The sequence below is a fragment of the Pithys albifrons genome, chromosome 8 (assembly GCF_047495875.1).
Source record: "Pithys albifrons albifrons isolate INPA30051 chromosome 8, PitAlb_v1, whole genome shotgun sequence".
NCBI classification, from domain to species: domain Eukaryota; kingdom Metazoa; phylum Chordata; class Aves; order Passeriformes; family Thamnophilidae; genus Pithys; species Pithys albifrons.
The window spans coordinates 25792183-25816216 of NC_092465.1; the positions used below are offsets into that span (position 1 = coordinate 25792183).

Sequence of the window (24034 nt, forward strand, 5' to 3'; positions counted from 1 at the left end):
CAATTTAATTTTTTTTAGGTGTTTGTCTTCCCTTTCTACTCTTAAAATTCAGCATATATTTCAGTGTACTTCAAGGACTATTTTTAGTGTTCTGCTTAACCTCAAAAATATTTAAGAAGTCTGGTTGCTTCTTATTTGGTTAAAACCAACATTCAACTATAAAAGATACACTTGCTAGTTTAGATTTCCAAGGGTATTGTAGCAAAAAGTGTTCTGAGCTGTAATGTCTATTTATGATAGGTGTGCACCCGACACAGCCCTCTAGTGAGTCTCTGCTTCTGGAGGTGGTGAAGCAGGTGAAAGTGAGTGACTTGGAAGATGATGTTCTTGAACTGCCAGATGAAGATACAGCAGCCGGTTCCAATTTGTAAGTAGAGCAGAATGGAACACTTTAAATTTGTTTCTATGCTAGGGATAAGGAGTGACAAACAAGTTTGGGAATTGATTAGCACACAAAACTTCCTTTTTCTTTATCTCACCTTAACAATCCAATCCAGGGCAGTTTTTGTGAGCAGACTCTCTCTCTCCTTGTCTTTTGTTCAAAAAGAAGGAAAGGCTGGGAGTTGAGGAGTGGTGATAATTCCCAGGAATTTCCTTGCAGTCTAAGTCGGTCCCCAGGAAGAAAAGGTCTGCAGTGTGTCCTGAAGCAGCTGTGACCCTCCAGTCTCTCTCTCTGAAGCTCAGGGTGCCCAGAGATGGAGGGGGTAAGGCAAGAAGCAGAGTCAGAAAAGAGCTCTCACCAGCTTAGTAAACAGTGGCTCTTTTCCTGCAGCTGCCCAAAACCAAAAAAGTCAAGCCATCACACAGGGAAAAACCTCTCCCACGCCCAGGTGCTGGGGTTCTGTTTCTCCCCTCTGCCCCACCATTTAATTGGAATCTGAAGTCATCAGCCACTCTTTTGTCCTCAGTCCTGACACTCCAACACCCAAACCTTTGTGTTGGTAGGGTAAGAAGAATTCTCTGAGGGACTCCTGCCCAACACAACCTTCCTTTGTTTGAACCTTTAACAGACAGTTAAGACCATTGTACCTGAGACTGAAGTGTCAAGCCTGAAGAACGATGCTATGAAATTATGTCTGTAGCCTGGTCTGAAGCACCCAAGACTGCTGATGAAATTAGCTTTATATACTCATTTATGTTGTGCTTTTAATGCTATTCAATTTTGTTTCTTTTCTGGACTGTAGTCTTACCAAGTACCTGAAAAACTGTTTAATCTGCACAACACTGTAAAACTTAGTGGTATTTTTGCAGGGATGACAAGGATGAGGAAAGTCAGAAAGAAAAGCTGATCCTGTCTGAAGACTGTGAACTCATTACAGTAATTGATGTGATACCTGGCAGGCTGGAGATCACTACCCACCACATCTATTTCTTTGATGGTAGCATGGAAAAAGAGGAAGGTGAGCATGATCAGTATCTTTTTTCAGTGCAGTTCAGCATTCTGCTTTTGGTAGGCTGAGTTTGATATTTTGAGAATGAGTGTCAGATTAATTGTAGAGACAAGTTGATCTCTACTTAAAATTAATACAGCACTTGATGGTCAGTGGCTGACTGATCCTTTCAGAATCAAGAACCTGGAACTGTACTTGCTGAGCTCTTAAATTGATTCATTATTTGTAGTATTTTTTTAAAAAAATAACTTATTAAAGAAATTGCTGACTAAAAATTAGTCATTACCTCTTATTTTCTCCATAAAGGACACTTCTCTGTTCTCCCTGACAAATAATATTTGTAGTAGCATGTAAGCATTAATCATCTCTATTAATCTAGTGAACTTTAATAGAATATGTACATCCATATATATAAAATATGCACAATTGAGTGTGAAAACACTGACATGTAATACTTGACCAATAATAGTAAAAATTTTCAAAATAGTATACCAAAATGTCGGCTTTTAGGGAAATCTAAGGGAAAAACTTCTATTTGAACATGCTTAAGAAAGCAAAGGTGGTGGGTTCATACTTTTTGTCAACAGAATACATTTAAAATGTGTCTTTAATCAGAAAGCAGAAGCAAATCCTACAATCCATCAGACACTTCTCGCTTCCTTTTTTTCAGCACAACAATAGCCAAAATTAATGTTTTCCTTAAAAAAATTGTTAATCAAGGCAGATACAAAATTTGCCTTTCCTAGGAATAATTCTGGGGTGACTGGAAGTGGTACTGCCCTGTGTTTGTATGAAAAGGTTTTATATTTCAAGTCAATAATCCATATGTCCTTGCTAGGCATAGGTTTTGATTTCAAATGGCAGCTTTCTCAAATTCGAGAGATACATTTGCGCCGGTACAACCTGAGGAGGTCAGCTTTGGAGATCTTCCTTACAGATCAAACCAACTACTTCCTCAACTTCAATAAGGAGGTATGGGTTTCCCTTATGTCTTGGATTTATGTAACTAGCACAAGGGTCAAGTTTAAGTTCTGTGTACTTAATTTGAGTCTGGTGTCTTTCATAACAAATGTTTTCTGCATAAAGCTGTTATGGCAAACTGGACTGCAGTGTGTGAAAACCTCAGTCTGGCATTTAGAAACTGATTAATTGTGAAAAGATGGATTAAACAAGATTGTTCTTTTTCCTCCCTCTGTTTTATCATACTCATTACATGAGTGGCAATTTAAATGTCTTGAAGCCCACAGTTTTTAAATATTGAGCAAATAAATTACAAAACAAAGGAGACTGTGTTTTACCACAGCATTTTAAATTATTGCTGTTTCTATATTCCCTGGTTTAGTAAAGGCCTTTTTTCACCTCTGGATAATGCCAGTGATCCTTTGTATGGGGACTAAGGCAAGTATCAGAGTCAGTTCCATACTAGTAGATCAGTTTGAGTAGCTCTTATAAAATGCGTTGTGGTTTGATTTTGGTGTGAAGGAGGTCACATCCATGCATGTCCAAACAATCTCTGCAGGAGATCGAAGTGTTTGAAAGTGTAACTGTGTCCTGTTTATTTCACAGTTTAATTAGCAGAAAAGTTACTTGTCAGCTTCAATCTCCAGAATATTTTTTCTTGGCGCTGTTTTCTATCAGGTACGAAACAAAGTGTATAGTCGAATATTGTCACTGCGTTCTCCAAATATTTCTGGGACCAGATCTCCGCAGGAACTTTTTAAAGCTTCGGGTTTGATGCAGGTACAAGACCTCAGTGTAAACGGTCCAGAGCTTTGCTCTGCTTTTTGGCAATGTCCAGCTGCCAACTTCTGTATCCTGTCTGGCCTCTGAACTTTCACTGCAGATTTGGAGTTGTGTTTGTGTTTAGTCAGGTCAGTCCATAGAATCGGGCTCTGTTGATGTGATTCACGGGCGTTCCAACATGAATGGAAACCCTCTAGCAGGCTTGTTTCTGGTTTTAGCTTGTGATCTAGAGTGCGCATTTTGCAACTTATTTCACTAGGTGTGCAAATAATTTGCCTTTTCTTGATGGAACTTTCAACAAAACCCAAAAAAACATGAGGATTAAGTGGGAGTTAGTAATACTGGTAAAAAAAGAAAATGTCAAAAGTTCTGTGTTACCATAAACACGGATAAATTTTAAATGTAGTAAATTTATTTTTGCCTTCCATCTCTTTATGCCACAATTATTGTTTACTCTGAGGGAGGAATCTCTACAAGCAACATTAAAATATTGGAAATACTTTGGCTTCTCTTTGTTTCGCTAATGATAAAAGCTATCATGTTATATATTTACATAGAAAAAATACCATCTGTAATGAAATGGCTTCATTTCCACTACAGACAAATATTGAGCCCTTCTGAACACAGCTATGTCTGTTCTTTGGTTTAAAATACAATAATGAAACAAAGGTGCAAGGGCAATTTAGTTTACAAATTCCTGTACCACTAACTAATGGGAGAACAGTTTATAAATAAATGTTGACCTTGGAATTCTAATGGATTTCAGAGTTCTGTTCCCCTCTTTCTCAGTATTTGTTTACCTGCTGCCTTTTTGCTTCTTTCATTTCTGGTTTTCATCTCCTTTTTTATTCTGAGGCTGCTAGTTGTCTGCTGCCCTTGTATTTAAAACAGCATTGTTGTCAATCAGAGACCTGATTTCAATGAAATACATGTAGCACAATCACAGGGAAAATAAACATTGAGAAACTGAATGTGGACTTTCATACTATTTCTATGGTCTTGTGTCTTTCACTTGCCACTGGCAGATAGATACTGGCAAAACATGTAATTTGCATTAATGGTGTCTTTGATATAGTGAATTCCATTGTGTCTTTCTTTGTCTTTCAGAAATGGGTGAATAGAGAAATATCCAACTTTGACTACCTTATTCAGCTAAACACGATGGCAGGACGGACTTACAATGACCTTGCTCAATATCCTGTGGTAATTTAAAAAGTCGATTTTTAAAATTTTTACCAAAGCTATGTATTTATTTTTTCTGGTGTGAGGGAAAATTATTTTTAATCTCAAGTTTTTGTTTTGTTTTTTTTAGTTTCCCTGGATTTTACGAGATTACACTTCAGAAGAACTGGACCTGAATAATCCTGCAGTCTTTAGGGATCTGTCCAAACCCATAGGTGTTGTAAATGAAAAGAATGCTAAGACTGTGAACGACAGGTACGTATTTGAAGACTCACTTACATTCTCTGTCTGTTCTGAGCCTCAAGGCTAATAACCTTTTTAAAAAATGAAGTTATAGCAGTAAATTTTTTAAAGCTGGTTTTATAACATGACAGATACATTTGCAAAGGTGGTTGATTTGTTGTTCCTGCTGCATTCAGGTTAACTTATATGGCACTCAGTTATGGGGCAGTGAAAGGACAAACTTACTGTTATAAATTTTCAGGTTTTTTCTCAGATGTGGAGATAAAAAAACTGAAAGACTGTAGAAACAACTTAGTATGCCAGCATCTTGAAAACTGCTCTATTTTTTAAACAGAGATTATTATCTTTGAAATAAAATAAATCTCAATGACCTTTGACAAGTCCTCTGTAGGTAGGAATAACAGGCACTTACACCCACACATCATTGAAGTGATCTTTCCTTTTTGCTAGGATGGGCACTGAGTGTGCTATTGTACCAGACTGCAGTTAGGCATCTTCCAAAATCTGCTGAAAACTTGGAACATGGAGAATTTTCTTTGAATGATTAGGCTCTGTCCTGACTGTGATGAAATTGGTTCTCTAGCAGCATGTTGAAGTGTAATTTCTCTTACTAGCCTTGTGATGCAGAGGAGTGTATCAGCAAGGTGGTGGCATGGCAGAGTGAGTTTGCCAGTAGAAAAGGAAATGGGCATGAGTGTTAAATAAATCTCTATTCTGCAGCCTGACACAGTGACACACACGTTTCTGAAATCTTTCAGGAAACTGTCACAAATATCTTCAATAATAAATATTCAGCTCAGTGATGTGGGGTTTTTGGAATGTTGTATGAAGTCATGCTAAATCAGCCCTGACTGCCCTTTGTCTACTTTCTGACAGTGGATAGCAAATGCCTAGAGAAGAGTGTAACAGGAATGCAAATGCTTCATACGGTGTGCATTTCTGTCATTCAGCAGTCTTTTGATTAGGGGCTATCTGAGTAAGATTTGGAATCCTCACATTTGATAGAACTCAAGGTATTTTTGTTAGATTGCTGTGATTGTTTCTTGTGAATCTTTGCCTAAAATAAGTATAATCCACATGTAAATCAGCTTTAGTGCTCGATTGTGTTTATAAAGATTTCTTATTTTAGATACGAAAATTTTGAGGATCCTCTTGGAATGATTGACAAGTTTCACTATGGAACACATTACTCAAATGCTGCTGGTGTCATGCACTACCTCATTCGGGTGGAGCCTTTCACAACACTTCATATCCAGCTGCAGAGTGGCAGGTATGCTGCCAGCAAATAAGCAGCACCTTTGTGTTTCTTCCTTGTCATTTTGCTGAGGGAATGACCTGAGTCTAACCTGAGTTTTCTATTCCACAGATTTGACTGTGCTGACAGGCAGTTCCACTCTATTCCTGCTACCTGGCAGGCACTCATGGACAACCCCAATGATGTCAAGGAACTTATTCCAGAGTTCTTCTACTTTCCAGAATTCCTGGAGAATCAAAATGGTAAACTGACTGCTCAGAATATTCTCACAGAAAGCTGTATTCAGAAAAGAATTGCTGCAACCATTTATGAATACTGTGGAATGCTTCTTATTTAAACTTTATAGTGTGATTGTAGACATTAATCAACATTCTGGCTTCAAACTGTTTAATGAAGATACCAGTTGTGTTTGGTAGTAGCCTTAATGTTTAAAATTCAGATTAGGGGCCTAAAGATGGGTATCATACATGCTTATTTGGATGCTTTAAGAAGTTAGTAATAGTTCATACTGATTAAATAGTTAGCAAAAGCTAACAGAGTTTAATTAGTATTCTTTTTACTGAGTTCACTGGCTGATAGAGTATGGACATCTTCAAACATTTGAGGTCTTTTATTTGTTCTAGGCAACCAGTGTATTTTCTGCTTCTTACTGTTATATTCCATTGCAGTATTATGTCATCTGATTCTACAGTCATGTAAGGTTTCAGTACCCAGCAGAAGAAAAGGGAAAAAGAAAACCCTGTTTCATTCATATATAATGTTGATTGAAAAGATGCCATTCTGCATTCTGACATGAGGCTCCTAGCCTTTTTTTAATTCACCGTTATTGTATAGAGAGTTTTTTTCTCTACTTTTGCATAATTTAAAAATAGATTTTTATGTTTGTGCTGCTGCTAATTTAGTCTGCTAGGTACAATCTCCTAGATTTCTAAATTAGAAAAATTGGAAATACCCAAGTCCCACTTTCAAGTAATTTAAGTATTTAGAGTTGTTTCAGTGACAGCTGATGGGATTTAAGACTTCTTGAAAGCCTTCATATTACAGTCATTTAAACCTATAAGTAACTTCTTATGAATAAATTTATGGAAATATTTTGGTCTTTTAATCCTGGTAAAGGAAATGCAGATATGTTTACAGATTAGTGTGTAATAGTTTAATAACTACTTTTATGGTTGGAACTTCAGCTTTAAAATCATTCAGATGCTTTGGATTATTGTTATTCTGTATCGTTTAAAATTTTAAACATTCGGAGCAGAGCTTCCTTATCACTGACATAGGAGGTTTTTTGGAGATTTACATGAAGAATTTTTCAATATTCTTCCCTTGCACTGAGAAAAGAACAATTTTTAATCTTTACTGAGAAATCAAGATATTTGAAATATTTTGTAGTAACTCTTAAAATCCTCTGAATTGTTCACTAGGTTTTAACTTAGGCCAGCTTCAAATATCAAAAGAGGTGGTAAATGATGTTGTTCTGCCAAAATGGGCCCACTCCCCAGAAGACTTCATTTATAAACACAGAAAGGCTCTGGTAAGATGATGGTTTTGTGTGATGTAATTGTAAAGAAGGTTCACCTGCTCATTGTTTCTGTGGCTTGAATGTCAAATAACTGGGGTGACGTTCAAACTGAACTTGTGGTTGCATTCCACATTAAAAGGACCATTACAGTGTCCTGTTAAAAGCAGTGTGCATGTTGATAAAATGCTAAAAAAGTATTTGATCTTTTGAGCGTTTTAGGCACTAGTCATTTAGGCATTTTAGGCACTAGGAGGCAAAGTGCAGAAAGAGGTGCCTTTAGGTGATGAGGCATCCCTTGCTGTTTAAGATTACTCTATATGGTATTAGGGAGCTAACAGGTTACCTTCCTTTGCATAGCTGCATTTCAGTAGCCCAGATCTGCTGTGTCACTGTGTTAATTTTCCCTCTTACCTGGCAGTTACTGCCCATAACATATTCTTATGTTTCTGCCCTGTACATTGATAAATACCTAACATGTGAACACTCTTAGTTTAGTAATTAAATCTCCTCCACAGAAAATAGTAAATACTTCAAGGTGGGAGCAGTGCTTCTCTTATTTTTACAAGAACATTTTATCCTTCTAGGAATCCGAATATGTTTCTGCTCATCTTCATGAATGGATAGATTTGATTTTTGGCTACAAGCAGAGGGGACCAGCTGCAGTGGAGGCGCTTAATGTGTTCTATTATTGTACTTATGAAGGTACAAAGCAGTGTGCTCTCTTCTCATTGTCATCAGCCTTGTGAGTTTTCAGTATTAGACAGAGAACACTTGATTTGTGAGCACAGCATACAGTAGCATATGGTAAGGCAACAGATGTATAGATGAAATATGGCAGCATAACTTAGAATTCACCATCAAATAACCAGTATAGTTTTTTTTAAAGGAGGACTGTTACAGTAGCTTGTCTTTTGTTTCTAAAAGTTATTGGGGTTTTTTGTTACTTTCTTATTTGCTTGCTTGAAGAGGTTTCTTGTGTTAAGGCAAGTTTCTTAAAAAGAGCTAACATTGTAGAGAAATGTTAATCTGCTAATTTCAAAGCTGAATGTTGGATGGATTTTGTATGGTATTTGTTATTTGCATGAAGTATATTAAATTAATTTGGTAAGACAAAAGCCTGCAATTCTTGCATCTAAAATTCTATATGGAGTGTGGAGTTTTCAGATTGTAATTTAAATGGAGACATTGTTTGGGGGCTTTTCTGGGGTAAAAGGTTGCAAGTAAATTAAGTTTTGCAACGTTAGTTAACCATATTGTTTCTCAGTAAGTTGTTTGGATTGTGTTCTTTTTCCATTTTTCTACTCTTTATCATTTTGATTGTGATCCAGGAGCTGTAGATTTGGATGCTTTAACAGATGAGAAGGAAAGGAAAGCTTTAGAAGGGATGATAAACAATTTTGGGCAAACTCCCTGTCAGCTGCTGAAGGTAATGCTTTTTTGTTCCCTCTCAACCGGACCTTTGTGGTTAAATAGGACTGAGTTACAAAGGACTTCTGAAGAAATAATGTTTTGTAAGACAAAGGTTTGTAGTTTTAGGAATGTTAAATCTCTGCTGCATTAACATTTGTGAAGAACCCATTTTCAATATAAATTAATTTACTTAAAGGAGGGAAATCAGATGCATAAAAAACTGTTTTCCCATTTAGATTCTGAGTATCTCGTAAATTGAACAAATTGATAAATTAATCTAATCTGTTACTGCTTCAAATATTGCCTCCTAGGAGCCCCATCCCCAAAGGCTGTCAGCAGAAGAGGTAGTGCAAAGACTAACTAAAAGTGATACCTCTACTCTGAATCTCTTCCAGCACCTCACTGAACTGAAGTCATTCTTCATAGAGGTAGATGTATTACTTGAAATTGTTTAAAGTCTAATCTGAAATTTCTGATGTACTCAAAGCAAAAGGTCCCAACCTAGATGAAAATAAACTTGCTTCCTATTTAAAGAAAATATTTTACAATACAATGTGTATAAAATGAGCTCTGTCTTTTTAGTTAGCTTCTTAGAGGTTGAATCCCATAAATGTGTATATGCTGGATGCTTGAGTGTATATTAAATAATTTACCACCCCAAGAAAGCTCGAGACATCACTGGTGGTGTCTGAGGACTCGGTGAACTTGGTAGCTCAACTCACTGATTCAGAGCAGGATCAGGGCTTCATTTCCAGTGTTTGGGATAAAGCATGTCTGCATGAACTGAATGTGTGTGTCCTAGGGCCTTAGAGGACTGTACAGGTCTGACACTGAATCCACAGGCCTTGGATCTTACTCTTTACAGGTTCTAGATTTGTCATTTAGCTCTTGGATATGATCAGATCAAACCCACATCCTTTCTCTTAGGGAATCAGTGATGGTGTGCCCATTGTCAAAGCTGTTGTTCCCAGGAATCAGTCACGTTCCTTTATTTCTCAGGGAAGCCCAGAGATCTTGGTGAGTTGCATGTGTCAATACTCTTCTTACACTGCAGACACTCAAATGGGTGGGGATTTTTTTTCATACAGATGGTAGAGAAACACTTCTTAACTGTTCCTGTTCAGATGTGTTCCTTTAACCTATAATAAATGTCAGCTATGAGTTAAGGATCTATCTTCTGAAGGAGAAGCCAGGCTGATTTGTTGAATGGCATTTAAGAGCTGATGAGAGTAGACTGTAAGACATATTTTAAGTTGCCCACTTGGTTGACTTCCATGTAGCAACCAATTTCCTAGTGTGATGCAGCCCAGATTTAAAATTACAAGATTGAGTTATTAATGGTGTCATTATGTTTATCATTGCTTTCCAACCCATATACTAAACTATGCCATATGTGGTACATACACACTCCAAAGGCCTGCACTGTTCCTAAAACTAACTTTTGCACTAATACAAGTTCTGGTGCTGTGGCAGATGACCAATAGTGAAAGGAGAGCAGTGTTTTTGTCTGTACATATATGATCTGGCCCCAGTGAAATAATGCCATGTTTTGCAGAAGAAAATATTCTTTTTCAATATTCCTATTTTGTAGGTCAAAATTGTTGTCCTGACTTAATGTGGTACTTGCATGTTATTTGGAATTTGGGCATAACTCAAATATTTAGATTCCTTTGTTACTCCCTCAGAAATGGAACTATAGTACAATGTTTTTAAAAATTCCTGTGTTAATATGTTAACTATTAATGATTACTATTCCAAGAAGAGAAGCAGCAACAGCTTAAACTATATGACTGAATTGTAATTATATGTTTGAGAGGTGTTGGTCAGCTGATACTTTTCATTTTTGTCTCCTGCCCATCCCCAACTTCTCAGACCTATCTAGAACATACACTATTCTAATTTAGTACTATGTATCACATGGGGATTAAGTCATCTGGGATGGAGTTTTTACTTATTTGTTTGTTGGGGGAGAGTTGCATGTGCTTTTTCCTTTGTGGTAAATTCGGAAGAAGCTTCTGCTGGATTTTATGCAAACTCCATTACCCTCAAGGCAAGCAGAAGATATACCTCTGGGTTTCACCATTTTTTAAAATCAAACTTTTTTAGGTAACGGCAAGTCTGAACTGCATTATTGGAACTCATGGTTGGCTACCTTATGATAAAAATATCTCCAACTATTTTACATTCATCAGAGATACCACAGTGACAAATCCCAAGTAAGCAAATTATGAGGAGGGGTGCAGATGAATGTGTTTGAACTAATGAAATAGGGCAATTATTCAGCAGTCGGGTTATTGTACTGTTTTCATTGTCTGGGTTTTCATCTAAGAATGTGTCTTCTGATGTTTGGTAATACTACATCTAATCTGTAACAGCACTCCAAAGAGTTGTGTGTCATGTCAAGCCTCTTTATTCTTTGTTTTCTAATTATCAGTCATAAAATCTAGTTCTGGAATCTGAGATGGGCAGTCTTCATACTTCCTTACACTGTAGCGCAGGCATATGTGGTGGTTTGGGATTTTTCATTTTTAGGGTATTCCTTTTTGTCTTTAATGTTAAAATACTTAGTTGTGACATGAGTTATCAAATTGCATAAAAGACTGAAAATGTCTGTGGTGAAATCTTGCTTCCACCGTGTGATGCAGTCAGGTTTTTGCCATGGATGTAGCCTCTTCTATAGATGCAATTTGTTACTGAATTTAAGGATAGAGGAAGTACAAAGTACATATATATCTTAACTGTCAATTGTTTGCCTACAGAACACAACGCAGCATGAGTGGCCCTTTTGCACCAGGGCTGGAGATCACCTCAAAGCTGTTTGCAGTGTCACATGATGCAAAGCTGCTCTTCAGTGGAGGGCACTGGGACAACAGCATCAGAGTGACATCTCTTACGAAAGGCAAGCTGATTGGCCAGCACATCAGGCACATGGGTTAGTGACTCTTTGTATTGGGGAATTAAAAGGGTTTATGTATGTACCTTGTTATTTGGCAGTCTTGGAAGAGTTACAGTCAGCGCACTCAGGCAGACGAGTATAGCAGGTGTAATGGAATGGCAGAATAAGAGTGGATGTTGTGTTATAGCAGCCAAAAAAATAAAACCAGGCAGATCCTATTTATAGAAAAAAGCTCCTTTATTTTTACACATACATGATGGACAGAAATCAGTTTATTTTTAATGATCCAGTGTTTTTATATTCATCACTTGCAACTGGGACTGGTTAAGCGAATACAGGCACAGCACAGCTGCAGCCACACAGACACCCACACACACTCACACCCCTCAGCCAGCACACACACTGTTCTTTCACACTCCTGTGCATTGCTGAGAGCTCAGCTCTGTCCCTGGCCAGTCAATCAAAGACTTTAGATACAACAATACAAGGTAATTTTGACAATTCCCAGGCCTCCTTGATTTTCTTCTTTCATGTTCTCATGGTGGCTCACCACAAGTGGAAGAATGCTTGAACCATGATTATGCATAAATACTTGAGCATGGCTTTTTAGTCACTGGAGCAGTGGCTTAATGTAGTTTCAAAATAAGGCTTGTCTGCTATTTTTAGGCAGCAAAACTGACTAAGACGGCTTGGTACTCTTGCTTGTATGATGACTTAATTGTTTCATACAGTCTCAGCCCTTATCACAGTGGAGTATTTCATACTGAATGCAAATCAGAATACATTGTTGAAAAATTGTATCTACATCCTCAGTCTGTGGGAAATTAGTCTTAAATACCAGTGTGATAACTTTCTCTTTTCTTTCCTTTATCTAGATATTGTGACGTGCTTGGCAATAGACTACTGTGGAATTCATTTAATTTCAGGCTCCAGAGATACTACCTGTATGATATGGCAAATAGTTCAGCAGGTAGGTTATTTAGGCATACTGTGAGAAGCAGTTTCTGAATGTGTTTTTGTCCTTCTCTGTTTTGGTATGAGGTTCTATTGATTTCCTTTCAGGTTTGCAGGGGAGATAGTCCACTAAAAATTGATTAGCTCAGAAATTTTACTCCTGTTGTCTTCTCTGTTTGAAATACTATACATGTTAGTTACTATATAGCTGAAGTACACTGTTTTAGAAACCCTCTTAAAGATTTCATAGATTGTTTTCAAGGTAGGAAAATAAAAATTTTACATTTCTTGGCAGGTTTTCACTCCAGTAGTTGTATTATAACATTGCCTTTTCTCTGTCGAGAGTAATGATGATTGCAACAGGAGCTGGTCTATTATCTGCATTTACACTGACATCTGAGCATTCTTTAACGCTGGTCTTGTGCTTTCACCCAGTGAAGGTGGTTGTGTGATCCATGTGTGTACTTACACTAAAAATGTGAGGCCATTTCCATTGTTATGCATTTAAAATGTTAATTTCTGATTGGTGCATTCCAGATATACAAGTAGAATTAACTGCTGCGGGGGAGCTGCCATATTTTGGACAGTAGGTTATGGTCAGGTCACCTTGTTCTTATCGTTGAACTGAGCACATTACAGCAGCAGAGTTGTGCAAAACTGCATGGGTTTTTTGTGGAAGCTGTCTTTAGGGTGGGAGTATTTAAAACCCTTTCAAGAAGGACTTTCTGCATGGTCAAAAAAAGGGAGACCTTAGTACTTTATCAGTATGTTTTTCTCTCAAGTGGGGATAAATGTTGTAAATTTTTTAGTTTATTTGTCTTTTCAGTGTGAGTTAAACCAATCATCCTCTGGAGGTTATCTTTGTTTAGAATTGCTTTTTCTTAAGATTTGTATGTAATTTTTTATTTAATAGATATATGAATTATGTTTTATGTATTATAAATTCTTCTTGTGAGAGTTTTATCTTGGTGTTTACAAAGTGGCAACAATGGACTGCATAGTGGCAGCTCTGTTCTAACTTGTCTTCTCTGCACTGTCGCCTTCTTTCCCAGCTCTGTATTTTGACATTTGGTCTGTATTCCTGTATCCTTTAGGCTTTCACGGCCTGGTTGGCAGTCAAGGTTTTATTGCAGAAATAAGAACAAGTAGTTCTGTGCAGAACTATTTACTATATCTGCTCTCTAAGTACAGATCTTTCCTTAGAACTGGTTTGAGAATGTCTGTGTGTGCTGACAGTGCACTCACTGAAAGAAAAGTTGTGATACCCTGCAGTTATGTGTGGAAATTACTATTCTTAATGAGCATTATTGCAAGATCTCCTTTGCATATCATGCTACTAGTAGTCACTGAGAAGGATGATTTCCTTACTTTTCTTTAGAAAATGAAAGAGTTGCCTTTATTTTAGGTAAAGTAGCCTTCAGCTTCTTTGAGGTTAGCTGTAAAGGAAATGCTTGATCCCAGGGTAAACTGTAAGAACTGGATAAGCCCAGAAACACAGGTGAAGAACAAGTGGGTGGATGGGTGGGTGAACAACTCCTGTTAGGGCTGCTCACTGTGGTCCTTGCACTCCTGGATGCCTGAAAGGATAGAAACAAGTCAGCTGAGTAACACTATGTCTCTCTCACACCCACATAGTAACTATGTTCATTCATGCTGTTGATTTCAGTAAATAGTGCTGCTGACATAAGGGGCAATAGATTGAAATTGGAGTGGTCGAGTTATGCCTTTGGTTTTGGCCTATGTAAAATACACACCTCACACAATTGATACTGAAGATACCAGAAATTCATTTTTTGTTTGTCCTTCAGCTGCAAGAGAATGTGTCATTGCACTTTTTGTTACTCTCAGGGAGGAGTGCCTGTAGGCCTGGCACCTAAGCCACTACAGATCCTTTATGGGCATACTGATGAAGTTTCAAGTGTTGGCATCAGCACTGAACTTGATATGGCAGTGTCAGGATCCAGGGTAAGCACCTTGCTACTTTTTCCTTTTTTTTGCCCCTTCTCTACTTAAAGCACTTTTGAAGTTGATTAAGAATAAAACAAAAAATGTCACTATTTCACAATTTTTTTTCTTCAGCCTTGCACACTAAGAAGATATGTGCCATCTCCTTTGGTGTCTGCTTACATCAGGCTGTCTCAAACTGCTGTGCACAGCATAGACCTCACCTATTATGTGGTTTTATTCTGCGCAGATGAACTTTAACATGTGTTGACTTCCTTGGAGATTTTAAGCTTCTCATAGGAACAATTCTGGGATAGTCTCTTCCCTGCTTTGTTAACCCTAAAGGTTCTGTGCAGCTTGGTCTGCCTTGCTGTGCTTCACTGGCAGGCTGCTGAACTCTGGCTTTGTACTGCAAGTAGTGCCTACTGATAAATGTGACCTATGAAATGGCTGATTTACTGCCTGTCCTCCCACTCTTGTCCTGCTTGCATTTATGTTTTTCATATGCCTATTGTACATCATCTTGAGGGGAAGGCCTCACTGTGCAGAGTTCCTAATGCTCAGGAGTCCTTTTCTCCTGTTGAGGATTTAAGTGCTTCCAAAATATTCCCTGTATCTCCTCTATATAAGTACTCTGAGTGTTGTGGTCCCCGACCTGCTGAGTAACAGTTTCCCCAAATTTGGTTGCTGCAGGATGGCACTGTTATTGTCCGCACTATTCGGAAGGGTCAGTACGTGAGGACTTTGCGACCACCTTGTGAGAGTTCTCTCCTGCTGACTGTTCCTAATCTGGCTGTTTCCTGGGAAGGCCATATCGTTGTCCACACCAGTGTAGAAGGAAAGACTACTCTGAAGGTACTTAGGTTCATGGAATACCTCTGTTTCTGTCACTGAAGACTTTAATTGTAAATACGCTTAACCTATTTCCTAAAGGAAAGGCCTTTTGAGCGTGCAGTATCTGTTTCCATATTTTTAAATTTTTCTGGCCTGTTTGAGTGAAATTTGATTAAAGATAAATCACAGGTATCTTGTGCTCCTGTGAGCTTTATGAAAATCTCCAAACACATGTAAGGAAGATGCTCAAGCATAGTCTAATGAATCTTCCTGGGAGAACTGCTTTGAACCGGAAGACTAGGGGAAACAAGTTCCACTGTGCACAGAAACACAGGCTTTTAAGGGGAGCAGTAAGTTCTGGATGCAGGATGCTTAGTGACTACACTGGTTCTTAGCTTTGGATTGGAGACATAGCTGTGAGGTTCACAGTAGCTTATTTTGTCTGTTGAGGAGCTCTGTAGTTGCTTTAACAAGGGTAGAGCTGTTGTGATTTCTGGGAGCATGGGAAATTTCTTGGAAGACAAATCTTTTTGATGTAGGCATACTAGTTGCATTGGAAAGGCAGAGAGAGAAGAGATCCAAGGTATTGTCATCTGGAAGAACTTAAGATGGTTTTGTTAGTTTAGTGTGTTTAATCTATCAAGAGTTCATTGCCTTGTCCAGAAAATGCTTTTAGATCTAGCTCTATGGAAATATACTTGTTTCCTTCTGCTTTTCATTTTGGGAGGGAAGAAGGGCACAAGGGTGGTGGTAGCAAGGCTGAAGATGAGTGCTGTCTTCCTTTCTTGTTCCTTAACAAAAATTCTTATAAAATAGGACCTATTAAAATCCATGGATATTTACAGGAAATTTGGTATTGATTAAATGGGTAGGTCAGATGTTACAATGTTACATAAAGAGGTAACTTAAGAAGTGCTGGACAGGACCTTGCATCCATAGGCATTGAGTTTAGGATCACTACTCTTGCGTCATTCAACAAGGAGACTGTTATCAACATTCTTATCTGTGAGTTATTGCCCAAGTTTGCTCCTGTTAGTGAGCTAAAGATGCAATGCTACACTATACCCTGTCAGTTCTCTGAGATGTACTTTTTTTTAATCTCTTCAGGATAAGAATGCTTTACATCTCTATTCTATCAATGGAAAGTATCTGGGTTCTGAGACTCTGAAGGAGGAAGTGTCAGATATGTGTGTGACTGGCGAGTATATCGTGATGGGCAGCTTACAGGGATTCCTTTCCATACGGGATCTCTACAGGTAATGTACCACCATCAGGAGTTTAATATCGAGGTATAAATGTAAGGGCTTATTGAGAAATGGCTGTGTAATATGGATCTTGCTTGGTGCTGTTATCTGTAGTGATAGCCACTGGTTTTTCCTGTGTTCCTGAAAAAGCCCTTTTGGTGGAAACTAACCTAGGGACAAAAATAAAATGAAATGTTGTAACAAACCTCTTTCTTCCCAGACATTTATTCTGATTAGACATCTAGAACTGGCAGAATTCAGGAGGAGCTGGCTGGCCTTTGCAAACTGTAATTGTCCCCTGATTGGTCACAGGGAGCCCAGTGGCTGCAGGATCAAGCCTCATACAGCTCTGCACTGAGTTTTAAGCTTCACTTACTGCTACACTCTGTAGAGCTCCACTGTTCCTCAGAATGGGAGGGACCTTTGTTGCTTAGGCAGCTGGGGTACAATGTCACTGTTCCTCAGTGAAAATGTCTAAGCTTAGCAACTTAGCCCTCCGTGCCTTTTCTTGTTATTGAAGCTCTGGTTTGGGATATGATTAGGTTGTTCTGTAGGAGTTTACAATAATTGAAATCACAAACTGGGTCCTTGGGAAACTGTGTTTTGTAGTGTATCCTGTGGACAACAACTTCAACTGCAGTGTGATTCTTTGCAGTATGTGCAGACCAATATGTGATGTACTTTCTCTGTTTTTTCTGTTCATTTCAGCCTGAGTCTGAGCATCTCCCCCTTAGCCATGCGACTGCCAATTCATTGCATTTCTGTCACTAAAGAGTACAGCCACATCCTTGTTGGCTTGGAGGATGGCAAGTTGATTATCGTTGGTGTTGGCAAGCCAGCAGAGGTAAAACCCACCATCAAGAACTTTTTCTACCGAACAGTGGGAAGTTCACTTATTTCTGCTTTCCAGTTGAGCAAGAGGTCTCCTCTATGGCAGGGTAAATTTAAGAGCAAGTTTCAGTTTTCAGTGGGAAACAAATAACTGAGACCACTCTACTGAAAGTTCTCCTTAAGAATATAGGGATCACACATGGGAAGCTCAGCTGGACTAACTTCCAGACTTTGTCACTCACATCTGAATAAGCAAAGTCATAATAGCTAACCTTTTCTGAACGGGATAGTATTGGCAGCCACTTCTTGATGAAATAATTTCCCAGAAGAAAATTGGAAATGAAAGAGAGCTCACTACTTTATTTTTTGCGGTTCATGTCAGATATCTTTTAGTATGCACTGACTGACATTGGAGAGAAAAATATGACTTCTTTCTGTTAAAAGTCTTTAATTGCAATGCACAAAGTTCCCAGTATGCTCAGTACTCCATATGGTGAATATAAACTTGTTGGTACTGCATATGCAATATCAAATACAGAGCATCCATCTGTCAAATAGATACGCCAAATTTTTCTTGTGCAAAACACAGGTTTTGCTTTAAGTACTTCTTGTCATGACTTTCAAAGTATTTGAGTTAGCTTAAACCTGCTTCTCTTTATAACTCAATCTCTGTTGTGCTGCAATGTGTTTATTTGAAAATGTGATTATCACTTTTGCATGACATTTGGTACATGCCAGAAAAGTGTGTCTTAATTTAATTTTATATTTTAATATTTTAAATGTGAAAACAGAGAAAACTTACTTGTCAGTATTTTAAAATGTTTTAGCTAGGAGATACATAGTTTAATATTGGAATTAGGCTTCACACAAGATAGTCTGTTTTTTCTTGGAGGCATGATTTCCACTGACTTCCAGTTGAACAGCTTTTATTCTGTTGTAGAATTGACAAAGAGCTGATTATGGTGTGGTTAAACATATGTTTGTAACAGCTGTTTTAAAGTCACTGTCATTTCTAAGCTTCCTAGTCCTTAGAAAAGATCTTTTGTAGGCTGAAATTTGTGTGTATCATTAGACTGAAGGCTTTTGTTTTCTTACTTTCTGTTCTTAATCACATCTATTTTTCTAACTATGCAGAAAGTGTTGTTTGAAAGACTGGATTCCTTTTATGACTGTAGAGGCTTTCCAATGACTGTTTTTTTAGGATTTTCGGTTTATAATTCAGATTATCTTCAAGCTTAATACCCATGTAAATAGATTTTTTTTTAAACACAAAAGTATAAAGAACATTATGTCCCAGATTTTCTAGTTTTCTATAATAGCATCAATTAATATAATTGAAAAGTGTGTATATGTGGGGTGTTTATTTGTTGAATAATATATTTTTAATTTGGAAGGAACTAATTACTAGAATTTTATTTGTATACAGAAGACAGTGTTGTAGTTCTGGCTTTCAGTGGTGATACTGATCCTTAGGACAGAGGATTGGATCCTTAGGATCAACCTTCTTTAATGTGCATAAAGGGAAATGCTGCTTGGTATTAAGATTGCCCTTTAGTGTTTCTACATTGACAGTATCTCCTATGAAGTATCATAAATGTTTTTGGTTTTTTGACAATTAATTAGCCATTTTGGCTGTTGCAGAAATCTGGACAGTTATCACCTGTTAATCTTGGTCAGCACTGTGCCTTTTCTAGAACACTGCTGCTGTAATGATACAGTTCTTAAACTTGTTAAATTTGTAGTAGTAACTGTGGGGACTCAAACTTGTGTTGTTAAGGCATGCATCTTGTTTATTGAACTGGAAGAACTTTCATAACCTCATCAACTGCCAGGCTGATCACTACTGGTCAATCATCAACCTTGTACTTAAGGAGTAAATTAAGATAGTTGCTTACAAATTGTTGTCAGATTGCAGACCTACCAGATGCTGGATTTAATGTGGCTTCTGGTTGCTTGTTATCTGTCCTAACTTATGGAGTGCTCTCGTTTAAGCTCTGCTTTGAACTTTATTCCGAATACTTCACTCAGGATCTTTGGAAGACTATAAATCTGACACCTTTCTATTTTTCCTTCATTCTGCCATTGCTGTTCTGCATCTTGGTTCTCTTTTCTTTTTCCCTTCTAGGAATTTCTGTTTCAAATCTCTGAAATAAAATGCTCTTTCTTCTCATTTGGTTCATTTTTGCTTGACATTCACTTCTTTTTATTTCCCTTTCTATCAAAATGGCAATCTAAACACTTGCTAAGCCATTTGAAGTAGGTTAAGGATATAAGTACAAATTATTTAACAGTATCTCTTTAGCTGTTCAGAATCAGAGAAGGCTGTGGTTAGTGTTTTGTGTGTTGCTTTTGTCAGTCCCAAGAATCATCCCTAAGTGTTACTTTTGGTTTGTTTTCGAGTAATTTTTGTTGGTCTAGTTTTGTTTATGCAGTACATTGTAGTGTCTGCATTTCACCAGAATCAGTGTCTGAATTCCTTTTTAATTTATCCACCTTATCCCTTCCCCCTCCTTTTGTTTCTCTGAATTACTTTAAACAGATGCGCTCAGGGCAGCTTTCCCGAAAGCTGTGGGGATCAAGCAAACGGCTCAGCCAGATTTCATCAGGAGAGACTGAATATAACACTCAAGATTCCAAGTGATTGCTGCTTCTACCTTCTCTCACGGATTCCAGAAACATGTTTAATCTTTTTGTCACTTTAAATGTATAACTATGTAATCAGGGGCTTAATTCCTAAGTCTGTTGACGAAGAACCTCTGGTAGCGGTGTGGCAGTAAGCATTTGTGCTCATGCAAGTTAGCTTGCTTGCATATTTTTCCTTGACTGTGTTGACTTGGTCACAGCAGAATCCCTCTCTCAACAGCTGCTAAAACTGTGTTTTGGGAGGAAAAAAAACCCAACAAACCCAAACAAAACTAAAAAACCCCACAGGTTTCCAAACCCAAGCTTACTAATTGAATTTAAGATAAGTAGCATTTGATTTAAAGCTGAGTAGGGCCAGATGCTCCTTGATCACAAAGAAGAATTTTGGCTTTGCTTTGACAGCATTGTTATTCCCTAGTTAATTAACATTCTGGCAGTTGCAATGGTTGGATTCAAATTTGTGATAGCTGACAGTTATGACCTTCTCAGTATGTTTTTTAGCCCAATGAACATTTTATTGGAATTTGTTCATGTATATGGCTATTGCTTTCTTCTTTTGTGTAGCCCAGTTTTAGGCTGTTCTGCAAGGAACATCTGTGTTGCACTACTTGATTATCAGAAGTTGTTTAAAGTACAGACATTAATAACTTCAAAGGAGTTTGAAGGTGGTGAAGGAGCTGAAGGAGGTAGGAAATACTTGCTGCTGTAAACTATTTATATTGTTAAGTAGACTAAGAATCACACCAAGAAATCCCATGATATATTTAATATCTTGTAGAAATACAGAGGAAGAATTGTTATCCTTATATTAGTCATAGATCAAGCTGCTTCATTAGTAGGGCAAGTCCTGCAAATGAAAGATAAATTTTCACTGTAGAATCATTATGCAACATTGCAGCGTAATTTAATTAAAAATAGCACCTGTTTGTTTCTTGGCTTGGTGTTCACCAAACCAGTTGTTAGCCTTGTTTTTTTTTTTTTTTTGTTCCTGTAAAAATAAGCAGGGAAAACCAGATAATCTATCCATTTTGCAGATGCATTTAAGACTTGGTAAAAGAAAATACCAGCTCCTTACATGCCATGTATCCAATTGCATGCCATGTTCTGAAAAGGCATTACTGATATTTTTTTTCCTGGTTTACCAATACATGATGATAGAAGGGTGTGTGTTTTCCTATCAATCTGACATTTTCAAAATGTTCCTGATTTAAATGATAAACCCCATACTGTTAGAAAAGCCTGGTGTGCTGAAGGGAAACCCACAAGTTTTTGGATCAGCATGTGAAGGTATGTGTGTATGTGTATATATGTGTGTATGTGTATATATATGTATATTCATGTATGTATATCTCTTAAAAGGAGAAAATACCATGGGTTAAGGGGAGTATAGATACAAGGCTGAACTCTAAGTGATTGTTAGCTAGTTTGTTCCCTTTTGGCTACCCCTTTCTTCCTTCTACCATCACTTTTCTTGTTATTTTTTATTTATTTCTTGAAATGGATGTATGTTGTATCTCTTATAAATGTTATCAGATATTCCCTGTGGCTGGGGAGTTGTTGAACTACCTGAGAAACTGCATAATGTATAATCTCATTTCATTAACTTTAAGCACAATATTTATAAACTTTGTAGAAATAGTAATACCTCCTTACCCTGCTAAAAGATAATCTCTACAAATTTTATTAGTTTCATTAAAACCCCTCAATTTCTCTACTGGAAAAACAGAAATCCCTCTTAGTGAGTGGTTAGTGTACTGTGTAAAGAAAGTTGCGTTGCTTTTTCTTAACTTTCGTAAATGAAATAATAAATCAGACCTAGTGAACAATTGGGTCTATGCATAGTTGCAATACTCTAGTCACTGTGACAGGCTGGATCATCTGGAAAGTTAGGAGGAAGCAAGAATTATTTTCCTGAGTCACCTACCAAGAGAGGATTAAATTTCCAAAAGTAGAATGATGTGGGGGGCTTTTTCATGCTCCATGTATGTAAAAAAAATGAATTAAAACCCATGTCCCATATTTTCAAATAAGCTGTAGAGAAGTGAAAAATACTATTTTTAATTAGTTACCTATCCAATTAGAATACTAAGGATACTCTGGAAGTATTAAGTTTGTACATGAGAAAGTGAAGTATGCTTGTCCATTATAATTTCATGAAGAAGGGATTTCAGGGTAGCTCTTTGGAGAGTAGTTTAGAAGAATTTCAGCTCAGAATGTGAGATTTTTCTGTGTTATGGGAAGTTGAAAAAACTCAGTTGGGGCATTGAGATGATGGTTTTATATGTGTATGTGTTGTGTTTAAATGCATATATGAGGCTAAGTGTTTATTTGCAGGGGAGGGGACAGGAAATTATGATGTTTTGGGCTGGCAGAATGAAGTGGAAAACTGGCATTTGCACAGACAGGTTTGCATAAGGGTTTGAAAGCATCCTACTGTGGGTCAGATATGTTTATACAACAGTTGAATTAATGGTTTTAGTAGTTTATTATTAAAGAACACTGAATAGTATGTCAGTTTAAGTAAAAGATAATGTTGCAATAATTGGGGAGGAAATAACTGACGACCAAGACTTTTGACATTTGAATGCCATCATTTCAGTGCATCACAAGCACTGGGTGATCTTCACAAATACCTGGGACAGGTTTAAACGTGGACTAGTTCTGGCCATCAGATTTGAGGCTAGTTTGTGCTCAGCACAAAGCAGCAGAATGAGGATGGGGGCAGGCAAGGCCTGAGCTGCTTTTGCTCCAGGAGAATGGCGCATCCACTGCTGTTTGATCTTGGATCTGGCCTGTGAGGATGGGGCTGTGCAGTCACACACTGGGCACCTTGCCAGAGACCCTCTGGGAAGAGCTCCATATGATCAAAGGTTTGCACTTTGCCATTAACTAAACCCAGCTTTAAATAAAAGATAGAAGTTGTCAGTGTGACCATTAGCTGGCATGTTGTTTGTTTTGGTTTTTAACTTATTTGTATGGAAAGTAGAAAATAATTTTTTTAAAACAGAAAAGAGTTTTTCTCATCAGCTGTTTATATCGGTTGAATTGCAGTCTGTTATGCAGTACGCTGTGAATTAGTGAACTGACTTTCATAATTCTTTGATTTTTTTCAAGTCAGTAAAGCTTAGGATCCCATTTTGTTTTTCAGGTAGTAGTGGTGAAATAAGATTCTCCTTTGGTTTTGAACAGAGATTTATTTAGATGTAAAAAGTAAAGCTGTGAGATGAGAGAATTCGAATTAAGTAGAAGAAACAAGTTTTAAGTGACATTTGTTTCATAGCACTACATTTGTCACCATCTTCTTGGTGATACCTTCTTATTTTTAATTTTTGGAACAACACTAATTATTTATCAAAGTTTAAGATGTGCTTACCTATGAAGATGAGTTAGTAGGAGTGTAAATATCTATATCTGAAAGCAACTGAAATCTGACAGGCTTTTCAAACCTGTACATAAATGAGATCAAGTAGTTAGCAGTGTTGAGTAACTTCTCTGTAGCACAGTTTGGAGCTTGGATACCAAAGGATATTTAGAAGACATCTCTCATTTATTTCAAGTAAGATGTCTGCTAAATTTCTCTTAATCAATTTACTTATAATTCTTGGTAGTAATTTTAGTTGTCTTTCTATCTATAGTGAAGAATCCCATCTAGTCTTTGCTGGTTTTGTACTACACAAGCATACAGAAAGTGAAGTGCTTGCTCTTCAATGTAGCATCTGACTTCTGCAAGGTTTTCTATGTCAATATACTTGTTAGCTATTCCTTGCTCATAGCATATCTAGAATCCACATCTTCTGTCATACATGTACCTTACCAGCACAAAATAATAATCCTAATCTTAAACTAACTGTACTTCTCCTGATTGAGTCCACATTGTGAGAATTAGGTTTTAAGAAGCCTGTTTGATTTTAAAAGAAATAGAAGGAAAAAAACCTCAAACCATTG

General features: G+C 37.4%; 1 protein-coding gene across 5 annotated transcripts in view; it reads left to right on the plus strand.

The window, feature by feature from the left end:
* The window catches only part of NBEAL1 (neurobeachin like 1), a 79677-nt gene extending 57830 nt beyond the window's left edge, over positions 1 to 21847 (plus strand). For 2 of the 5 annotated variants that reach the window (XM_071562446.1, XM_071562447.1), the window contains 22 exons: positions 241 to 367; positions 1252 to 1400; positions 2230 to 2363; positions 3030 to 3131; positions 4242 to 4337; positions 4447 to 4571; positions 5689 to 5829; positions 5926 to 6056; positions 7236 to 7345; positions 7918 to 8035; positions 8662 to 8759; positions 9055 to 9171; positions 9671 to 9760; positions 10850 to 10959; positions 11503 to 11675; positions 12515 to 12609; positions 14442 to 14558; positions 15231 to 15392; positions 16479 to 16627; positions 17324 to 17459; positions 19986 to 20083; positions 20654 to 21847. In XM_071562446.1, the coding sequence (XP_071418547.1) occupies positions 241 to 367; positions 1252 to 1400; positions 2230 to 2363; positions 3030 to 3131; positions 4242 to 4337; positions 4447 to 4571; positions 5689 to 5829; positions 5926 to 6056; positions 7236 to 7345; positions 7918 to 8035; positions 8662 to 8759; positions 9055 to 9171; positions 9671 to 9760; positions 10850 to 10959; positions 11503 to 11675; positions 12515 to 12609; positions 14442 to 14558; positions 15231 to 15392; positions 16479 to 16627; positions 17324 to 17459; positions 19986 to 20083; positions 20654 to 20798 (2723 nt within the window). In that variant the 3' untranslated portion in view covers positions 20799 to 21847. Of the gene's footprint in view, positions 1 to 240; positions 368 to 1251; positions 1401 to 2229; positions 2364 to 3029; positions 3132 to 4241; positions 4338 to 4446; positions 4572 to 5688; positions 5830 to 5925; positions 6057 to 7235; positions 7346 to 7917; positions 8036 to 8661; positions 8760 to 9054; positions 9172 to 9670; positions 9761 to 10849; positions 10960 to 11502; positions 11676 to 12514; positions 12610 to 14401; positions 14559 to 15230; positions 15393 to 16478; positions 16628 to 17323; positions 17460 to 19985 lie in introns of those variants that run through there. The other 3 variants (XM_071562448.1, XM_071562449.1, XM_071562451.1) reach the window with 2 other exon arrangements.
* Positions 21848 to 24034: the final 2187 nt, after the last annotated feature.